The sequence below is a fragment of the Prionailurus viverrinus genome, chromosome B3 (genome assembly GCF_022837055.1).
Source record: "Prionailurus viverrinus isolate Anna chromosome B3, UM_Priviv_1.0, whole genome shotgun sequence".
Lineage (NCBI taxonomy): Eukaryota > Metazoa > Chordata > Mammalia > Carnivora > Felidae > Prionailurus > Prionailurus viverrinus.
In genome coordinates, this window is record NC_062566.1 from 63,410,327 (window position 1) to 63,420,521 (window position 10,195).

Sequence of the window (10,195 nt, forward strand, 5' to 3'; positions counted from 1 at the left end):
CTTGCCCAAGACCAAATGCACCAGAAGTGAGGGAGGCCAGGATTTGAACCCAGGGCTGTCTGGCTATAACACCAGTCCCATTTCTCCTTTTTCTTCTGCAAATGCTTGAGCTGAGGCAGCTCCACTGTTTGCATCCTGTCCACCAGCATGTTCATTGTAAAAGGCGTATTGTGTGGCAGGGCATGACCCCAGCCAGACCCCTCACCCGGCTCCATCACCCAGCTGCCCACACAGTTTCTTCTCCAGACCAACCCAAACATGGTTGGGGAGCTCAGCAGGGAGGGCCCAACATTCCCTAGTCTGGACAAGTATCTAATCAGTAGACCTCCTCAGCATATCAATCCAAGACCACTCTAGAGATGAATGCCTTGTGCCCAGTTTTCTATTTTTAACTGGTGTGAGCGGGAGGGAGAACACAAGCATTAAAAATCAAAGTGCCAGTCAAGAACCGAGAACACAGGGCACCCCACAGCGAATCAGTGATGCGTGTGTGTCCTTCTTAGGTCTCTCTGTTCCTTTCTCTTCTCCCCGGTTCATGTCATCTCTCTGTTCCCTTCTCCAACGTCCCAAGATGTAGTCCTTCTACATCTGTTTGCATGAAGGAGCCGCTGTCATTTATACCACTGCTTCTCACACTCTTATGTACGTAGAAATCAACTGGGCGTCTTGCCAATTCTGTTTCAGTAGTTCAAAGGGTGGGGGTGGCATGGAGGCAAGGCTCTGCTTTTCTAACTCTGCTGTCCTGTGATGTGTGCATTTGGTTGAAGCTGCGGTTATCTTCTTGACAAGAATATTTGCTCTTTCAGTCTCATCTCCACCTGGCATAAAGGCCTTTGCCCCCAGTTTACAGATGTTCATCTATCCACCAGCCAGGTGCACACACCACTTCTGGCATTCCCTCCTTCTTTCACTTTGGCAGTAGGGGATCCTTTTCTAGCCTGAAGACAGGAGTCTGAATTTGAGTAGAACCTTGGCAGTAGGGGGAGAGCCACCAGCTCTCTGTGCTGGGGGAAACCTGGCCCCTTCTCCAGCAAGACTTGGCCAGGATCTTACTGCAGTTCTGAGCCTCTTCCCTAGCCACGCCCGAAGCCACGCATGAGCCGGGGGTCAGGGTGGCCTTGGTTAACCTCCGCTTTCTGACCTAGAGGAGCGTGACACCAGCAACCTGAATCAAGTCACCCAGGCCGGTGGGGACTACACCAGAAGGGTGACCTGTCCCAGGTGCCCCTTTTCTGGCCACCCAAATGTGCTGGTGTGGTGCCTTGAGCGCCCACGAGGACTGCCAGGGCTTCCAGTCCTGGAAGATGAGGAGCTGCTGTCGCTCCTTTGCTGTCCCGGTCCAGCTGTCAGGACCCCTCAGCAGAGGGAAGAGAGCCAAGCCTTCCGGCTTGTATGTGGCTTATTGTCTCAGGCTGGCGGGGCCGCGGAGGAACAAACTCACAGCACACCCAGGGTGCACCTCCATCCAAGAAGGGGGAGGAGGTGGGCTGGCGTCATTCAGTCTTCCCCTGCCCCCTACCCTTCGCCGCCCGCCCCTCCCTCGCTCCCTATTTGGCCATCCCCCTGGTTGCCCCCTCCCCTTCCTTACATGGTCTGGGAGCCCCCTGGCTGATCCTCTCCCCTGCCCTTGGCTCCATGAATGGCCTGGGCGCTCCTCAGTGGTGCGAAGGCGACCAAATAAGGCAAGGTGGCCGGCCAGGCCCCCCACCCCTGCCCCCGGCCGCTCCAACTGACCCCGTCCGTCAGCGCACTATAAAGCGGCGCGCCCCGCGCCGGCCTCCCAGCGCCTGCCGCCCGAGCCGAGCCGAGCCCGACCCGCGGACGGTGAGTCAGCGCCCGCCCGCCCCGAGCCGAGCCGGCGGGCCCCGCTACTACCGCGCCGCCACTTTTTTTTTTTTTTTTAAAGACCAAACTTCTGGATTTGGTTCTAACTTCTGTTGTCCCGGGTCGTCACAACAAGAGAGGGGCGCGCAGAACGCGAACCCTGCGGCCCCCGCCCCCACGGGGCGTTTGGGGTCCCTGCTGTCGTGCGCGTTTCCCTCCAGCGGGGGCTTGGGCGTGGGGGTGTGGTTGGGACCCAGGTGGGCTCTCAGTTCGCGGAAGGGCAAACATGTGAAGGGCTGGGGAGGGCTTGCTAAGGGGTGACGGTACCTCCTTGCCCCCGGGACAGAGCGTGACTCCTGGCCGGGGAGCCTGGGTGGCCTCCGCTCCCCTGCTCTATGCACGTCCCCCTCAACCTCCGCAGCCTCCTCCCACCCTTCCTCTCCCGCCCCGACGGGAAGGGAGACGGCAGGCGTTCCCCCCGTCGCCCCCAACCCTCCTCTGCTCTGTCCTTTCCACCGGGTGGGAGGAGGCCAGCGCCACCGCAGGCAGTGAGGGCGGGCCACCCGGTTCTCCACCTGCAGACCCCGCCGAAGCTGTGCCAGGATGTGCGACGACGAGGAGACCACCGCTCTTGTGTGCGACAACGGCTCCGGCCTGGTGAAGGCGGGCTTCGCTGGGGATGACGCGCCCCGTGCCGTCTTCCCGTCCATCGTGGGCCGCCCGCGCCACCAGGTAAACCTCCCGCCCCGACTGGCCTGCTCTTACCTGGGGCGGTCCCCAGCCCCACTCCACACCCCTTCCTGCCACTTCCTCAGGCCAGCAATCCAGGAACTGTCTCACCTGACGCCCCTGTGTCATGAACTGCTCGGCTCAAATAAGGAAAAGATGGATTAGCCTCAGATCCAAGCCAGGACAAACAATACTCACACCGCCCAGTGTGCACGGGTCCCCCTTCCACCTTTCAGGGACAGAGCTCTCCAAGGGGCCCACTCCTTGTGTGAAAAGTCAGCGGCTTCACCCCTCCACTCCGCACCTTCATGTTCAGTACTCCGCCTTTTCCCTGCCCCTTCCACACTCCAGTCTTTCCCTCGGCCTCCCTTTTCAGTCCTGCTCAAAACTTGCAATGATACAACTTCTCTCCACCAACCGGGACCCAGCCCACATTCCTTCCTCCGTTCACGGCCAGCTTTCTGGGCTCTCAGAGGATGTAATCTGTCTGCTTCCTGGCTGCTGCATTTTTAGAAGCCAGGCGTGACAGAGGCAGCAAGTGCCATGGGGATAGTGACATACCACCTTGCTTATTAAAAGAAATGCCACGCTCTCTGGCTTTGCCACATGCCTGGCCAGACAGGCTGCCAGGACTAGAGCTGTATGCCTCAGTGGTGGTGACTGATGGGTACTGCAGGCCAGCTCTGGGCAGGCTGGGTTTCGCTTGTGGAGTGATAATGGCATATCAGCCCATCTTTTTATGTTCACTTGATAAATGTCAAAATCTTTTCTTAGGAGAAATGCGATGTGTCATTAATTCAGTCATTTATATTCTAGTTGACATGGGCGATGGACTTAATAATTTAATGAAGGCATTATGGTATTTTTAAAATGAGGTGAGGCTGTACTTCTTTGGTGAAGTAGCTTCATTCCTCTTTCCCTAGTTATATTTTAAAGAATAGAATTATACCTGGGGATTGGGGGGGGGGGTAGATAGGGGGAAGGTACTAGATTGATTTTAAATGATATTTCTAAATTGAGGTAAAATTCTATTTTTTGTTATTTTTGGTATTTGTAAGATGTTCCTTGACTTGGCCAGTTAGATGTAAATTTATGAGGCATCTGTTATATTCCTGAAATAGTGGAAGCTTGACTTTCCCATCTTTTTCTTCTTCTAGGGAGTCATGGTGGGTATGGGTCAGAAGGACTCCTACGTGGGTGATGAGGCCCAGAGCAAGCGAGGTATCCTAACTCTCAAGTACCCCATTGAGCACGGCATCATCACCAACTGGGATGACATGGAGAAGATCTGGCACCATACCTTCTACAACGAGCTCCGCGTGGCCCCTGAGGAGCACCCCACCCTGCTGACTGAGGCCCCACTGAACCCTAAGGCCAACCGTGAGAAGATGACTCAGATCATGTTTGAGACCTTCAATGTCCCTGCCATGTACGTAGCCATCCAGGCGGTGCTGTCCCTGTATGCTTCTGGCCGTACCACAGGTATGTTTGGGCTGTGGAGACAGTCACTGATTAAGCACATTCCTAAGGCACTGACCTTGCTATGAATCAGCTTCCCCAGTTGCAAAAGGAATGATCCCTGCCCTCACACTCCCTGGGAAGGTGTCCGAGATAAGAGAGAGAGGTAACAACAGTTTCAGATCACATGCATTTCTAACGATTGAAAGCACATGGAGTTAGATCCTTACCTTTCCTAAAGCATGTTATATCATGTATTAAGGCTGCTCACAATGTGTTCCATACCATCACAGTCCCTGGGCAAACATCCCCAAGGAGAACCAACGTTTCCTACAGGGTCTGAGTCAAAAAAGAGAGAACACATATTTGTTGGATGGGAGGAAAGTATCCATGCCTGGATACTTACATAATGTGCTAATGGCTGGTAGAAGGGATGGTCATTTGAAAGTGTCCTGGGGAAATTTTTCTACTACAATATTTAAAAGGGTGAGCTGTTGCTGGCTTCAGATTTAGCACTCATTATGCTCATTTTTATTCTTTGTGTGTAAGGGATCTAATTTTATCTGGACCCATGCCCAGTGCTAGTATCTTTTAGCCAAGATTGGAAGTAGGCTTTGACACAGCTAGAGCAGTGGTGTCCTTGGAGATTTACTTTGTTCTTGTCTATTTCTCCTGACAGGCATTGTTCTGGACTCTGGGGATGGTGTAACTCACAACGTTCCCATCTATGAGGGCTACGCTTTGCCCCATGCCATCATGCGTCTGGATCTGGCTGGTCGGGATCTCACTGACTACCTCATGAAGATCCTCACTGAGCGTGGCTATTCCTTTGTCACCACCGGTGAGTGTGTGTATGTGTATGTGTCTCCTCTGCCACAGCATCGTGTCTGCTTTTTTCCTCCACCAGAGAATCTACCTACTTCATTCTTCAGAACTTGACCGTCATAACCTTTATTTCTGCAGCTGAACGGGAAATTGTCCGTGACATTAAAGAGAAGCTGTGCTATGTTGCCCTGGATTTTGAGAATGAAATGGCCACGGCTGCCTCTTCCTCCTCCCTAGAGAAGAGTTATGAGCTGCCCGATGGCCAAGTCATCACTATTGGCAACGAGCGCTTCCGCTGCCCTGAGACACTATTCCAGCCCTCCTTCATTGGTGAGTTGTAGCGTCTGGTGCACATGCACAGCTTTTCTCTAGAAATCTGGGGGTGTCCAGAGTAAAGTCTATTATAATCAAGAAGGATTAAGAGGCTCTTGAGTTAAAAGAAGTCCCACACAGCTCAGCCTCAGATCCCAACGGCCCATTACAAGGATGGCCATACTGTAATGTTGCAGTGATATGATAAAGGATGACACATTGACTTCATGTCCGAATAGAGGCTCTGACAGAATAGTAGTTGAATAATCCAAATCGGCAGGAAAGGAATGATTACTCAGAAGTGCTGACTTATTCCAGTAAGTTCCATTACCATGTAGCTGGACTTCCCTCTGAAGTTACTTATCATGAAATCCAACAATGATCATACTCGTTGTAATAACTGGACCCTTGTATTTCACCACACGTCTTTCCTCGGGAATGATTTCTAAGAGGAAGCTTGTCGGGATCTTATCTTGGTCCATAAATAAAAACTGCATTAATTTTAATGTATGTCTCACCCTTTCCAAATATATCTCCATACATCTGATGGATACAGCACGTGTTCACTCCAAACAGGTGCTAAACACAGTTGTTTGTGTCTTGGCAGAATCTGTTGTGGATTAACTGTCAGCACTTTTAGACACACCTGTTCCACAAATGCCTTGCAGTGTGGAACATCTTATAGAGGAACATATGTTTCAGAGACAAATGGGAGACAAATGTGTTTATCAACACAAAGGAGTCCTCTTTTCTTCCCTCCACCCTGGGCCCCTGGCCTGAGTGCACTTTGATTTTTTTTTTTAAACATATTTCTAGGTATGGAATCTGCTGGCATCCATGAAACAACTTATAACAGTATCATGAAGTGTGACATTGATATCCGCAAGGACCTGTATGCCAACAATGTCTTATCTGGAGGTACCACCATGTACCCTGGTATTGCTGATCGCATGCAGAAGGAAATCACTGCCCTGGCTCCCAGCACCATGAAGATTAAGGTAAAGAACTCCTGTGGTGTGAGAGCCAAGGCAGGACTTAGTATTCCAAGTAGAACTCACATTTTGCTTCCCACCTACTATAAACTTTACTAGCTTTTCTAGCACTTTTCCTGAGATAGGAGACTTTAAAAACATTTTCAAGCAGCAGATAATAATAAATCTTGGAAAGAAAAAAAAAAAATCTAAATCTTCGGACATGTTTTAAAAGTCCCCAACTTTTGGGCTGTCCTCTATCATGCATATAGCTTGTTGCCACATTATACTCTAGTTCAGGAAAGTGGGGCAATTCTATTTTGTAGAGCCTTTGATGATGGAAATAATGAAATAGAGGACAGTGTGTAAAACTCGATTCAGTCATATTAATTTCTGGTATGAAGCATCTCACGTTACAATGAATTAACATCTAATATTTTTTTCGGCGAATCTCTCTCTCTGGCATGTTGCTTGATCTGTTGCCTGGAATGTGAGAGTTCACTGGAAGTTTTTCTTTCCTTCCTGCAGATTATTGCTCCCCCTGAGCGTAAGTACTCTGTCTGGATCGGGGGCTCCATCCTGGCTTCCCTGTCCACCTTCCAGCAGATGTGGATTAGCAAGCAAGAGTATGATGAGGCAGGCCCGTCCATCGTCCACCGCAAATGCTTCTAAGGTGCCTTCTCTCTTAGTCTACCTTACATTCAGGATGACAGTATTATGCTTCTTGGAATCTTCCGAACCACCCTCCCTTATCTCTCATCAATCATTGTACAGTTTGTTTACACATGTGCAATTTATTTGTGCTTCTAATATTTATTGCTTTATAAATAAACCAGACCCGGACTTGCAACATACGAAAGTCTCTCATCTTTCTTTTTCTGGTAGGCATGGGAAGGAGCCAGTGTCTGCTCACTTCAGTCTGTGAATTCATATATTGGTGGCTTTGACCCCATGAGCACTGTAATATTACAGTAGCACAAAGTTGAGCCGATGAATTAGTGTGACATTTAGGGGGGGCTTAACAATACTAAATATCAGTTTTCCACTTTGGGACAGAATCATGAATATATTTCACATGTGAAAAGTAGATTAACTTTAGCTCCACATAAGCGAGAAATGAAATCGGATTTCACAATACTTTAAGATTAGTTACTATGGATGACGGTGAAAGTTGTTTTCATATAGGCTCCAGTTGTTTTCGTAACTTTGTAGAAACCACATACACATTGGTAATGAGGAAGTTTTAAGTAAGTTAGCTTAAATTCTCAATGCTGGATTCCTCAGTTGTCCTTCCAAGGGCTATGCATGTTAATGGTGAAACACTGAGGCTGGCTCACGGTTAAACCCAGCCACATCCAGTTCTAAACACTCCCTAAACAAATCAAGATCATTGTGCATATTCAAACTAAACGTGAGGAAACAGGTACCAGATCCTTTTGCCTCATCAGTAACTAATTTGTGGGACATAAGTCGTCAGTCTCTTCATGTCTTTGAAATCTTGGAATTTTGGGTTGAGTGTAGTGAAGGCCAGGAAGTCTGAAGGATCAAGGGGAGTGGAAAGCCACAATATTCCTTTTATTTCATGCTGGACTCTGCAACATATGCTGTGGGGGCTGCTGGGAGCAGCATCCAAAGCAATCAGTCATGCTCTGTCCTTGAGGAGCTCACCTACACTATGTGTAAACTCCCAATGTGTGTGGTCTGGGAGACTTCAAGGAGATGGACATGGGTCTGAGTCTTGAAGAATGGTTAAGAAGTACAGAGGTGAGGGGTGCCTGGGTAACTCGGTTAAGCATCTGACTTCGGCTCAGGTCATGATCTCACAGTTCATGAGTTGAAACCCCACATGGGCTCCACGCTGATGGCATGGAGCCTGCTTGGGCTTCTCTCTCTCTCTTCATCTCTCTCTGCCCCTCTCCCATTCATCTCTCTCTCAAAAACATAAATAAGGGGACAGAAGCCAGCAAACAAGGCACAGGGCAGGCTGATGGGAGCTGATGACTTAGGAAATCACTTTGGAAGGGTAGATTTCCACCTAATTGCAAAAGCTCTAAAATTTTTCATTTTCAAGTTAATTGTTCATGAACTGTTGGAGCATTTGAATGGATGTATTTAAACTTAAATATTGATGAGGGAATCAAGACAGAAAGATTAAGCAGCTAGTGCAGTGTTAACACAGTTTGTGGAATACCCAAGCTAGGAAGCCAGATTTTCTGACATCTTATCTAATGGTGTTCTTCAAAGCATCTTTAGTCATAAATCTTTAGTTTTAAACTATACTCTTAATGTTATAAACATACATAAACCTTCAGTCATGCATTAATTCTATCACCTAGCCTTTTGGGAGTCTGGATTCAAAATTTTGCATGTTTGGGGCTCATCAGACATCTTCTTATTTTTTTAATTTTTTTTTAAATTTACATCCAAATTAGTTAGCATATAGTGCAATAATGATTTCCGGAGTAGATTCCTTAATGCCCCTTATCCATTTAGCCCACCCCCCCTCCCACAACCCTTCCAGTAACCCTCTGTTTGTTCTCCATATTTGTCTCTTATGTCTTGTCCCCCTCCCTGTTTTTATATTATTTTTGTTTCCCTTCCCTTGTGTTCATATGTTTTGTCTCTTAAAGTCCTCATATGAGTGAAGTCATATGATATTTGTTTTTCTCTAATTTTGTTTTGCATAATCCCCTTTAGTTCCATCCAGGTTGTTGCAAATGGCAAAATTTCACTCTTTTTGGTTTCTGAGTAATACTCCATTGTTTATATATACCACTTCTTCTTTATCCATTCATCCATCAATGGACATTTGGGCTCTTTCCATACTTTGGCTATTATTGATAGTGCTGCTATAAACATTGGGGAGCATGTGCCCCTTTGAAACAACATACCTGTAGCCCTTGGATAAATACCTAGTAGTGCAGTTGCTGGGTCATAGGGTAGTTCTATTTTTAATTTTTTGAGGAACCTCCATACCATTTTCCAGAGTGGCTGAACCAGCTTGCATTCCCACCAGCAATGCAAAAGAGATCCTCTTTCTCCGCATCCTTACAACATCTGTTGTTGCCTGAGTTGCTAATGTTAGCCATTCTGACAGATGTCAGGTGGTATCTCATTGTGATTTGATTTGTATTTCCCTGATGATGAGTGATGTTGAGCATTTTTTCATGTGTCAGTTGGCCATCTGGATGTCTTCCTTGGACAAGTGTCTATTCATGTCTTTCGCCCATGTCTTCACTGGATTATTTATTTTTTGGGTGTTGAGTTTGATAAGTTCTTGATAGATTTTGGATGTTAACCCTTTATCTGATATGTCATTTGCAAATATCTTCTCCCACTCTGTCAGTTGCCTTTTAGTTTTGCTGATTGTTCCCTTCGCTATGCAGAAGCTTTTTATTTTGATAAGGTCCCAGTAGTTCATTTTTGCTTTTGTTTCCCTTGCCTCTGGAGACGTGTTGAGTAGGAAGTGCTGTGGCCAAGATCAAAGAGGTTTTTGCCTGCTTTCTTCCCAAGGATTGTGATGGCTTCCTGTCTTACATTGAGGTCTTTCATCCATTTTGAGTTTATTTTTGTGGTTGGTGTAAGAAAATGGTCCAAGTTCATTCTTCTGCATGTCACTGCCCAGTTTCCCAGCACCACTTGCTGAAGAGACTGTCTTGATTCCGTTGGATATTCTTTCCTGCTTTGTCAAAGATAAGTTGGCCATATGTTTGTGGGTCCATTTCTGGGTTCTCTATTCTGTTCCACTGATCTGAGTGTCTGTTTTTGTGCCAGTACCATACTGTCTTGATGATTACAGGTTTGTAGTATTGCTTGAAGTCTGGGGTTGTGATGCCTCCTGCTTTGGTTTTCTTTTTCAAGTTTGCTTTGGCTATTCGGGGTCTTTTCTGGTTCCATACAAATTTTAGGATTATTTGTTCTAGCTCTGTGAAAAATGCTGGTGTTATTTTGATAGGGATTGCACTGAATATGTAGATAGATTGCTTTGGGTAGTATCGACATTTTAACAATATTTGTTCTTCCTATCCAGGAGCATGGAATCTTTTTCCATTTTTTTGTGTCTTCTTCAATTTATT

At 47.2% G+C, this 10,195-nt stretch overlaps 1 protein-coding gene across 5 annotated transcripts in view; it reads left to right on the forward strand.

Moving 5' to 3' along the window:
* Positions 1 to 6,964, forward strand: part of ACTC1 (actin alpha cardiac muscle 1) — a 44,644-nt gene extending 37,680 nt beyond the window's left edge. For 3 of the 5 annotated variants that reach the window (XM_047862632.1, XM_047862633.1, XM_047862631.1), the window contains 6 exons: positions 2,406 to 2,556; positions 3,711 to 4,035; positions 4,691 to 4,852; positions 4,975 to 5,166; positions 5,965 to 6,146; positions 6,648 to 6,964. In XM_047862632.1, the coding sequence (XP_047718588.1) occupies positions 2,428 to 2,556; positions 3,711 to 4,035; positions 4,691 to 4,852; positions 4,975 to 5,166; positions 5,965 to 6,146; positions 6,648 to 6,791 (1,134 nt within the window). In that variant the 5' untranslated portion in view covers positions 2,406 to 2,427 and the 3' untranslated portion in view covers positions 6,792 to 6,964. Of the gene's footprint in view, positions 1 to 1,694; positions 1,825 to 1,998; positions 2,082 to 2,405; positions 2,557 to 3,710; positions 4,036 to 4,690; positions 4,853 to 4,974; positions 5,167 to 5,964; positions 6,147 to 6,647 lie in introns of those variants that run through there. The other 2 variants (XM_047862635.1, XM_047862634.1) reach the window with 2 other exon arrangements.
* The last annotated feature ends 3,231 nt before the right edge of the window (positions 6,965 to 10,195 follow it).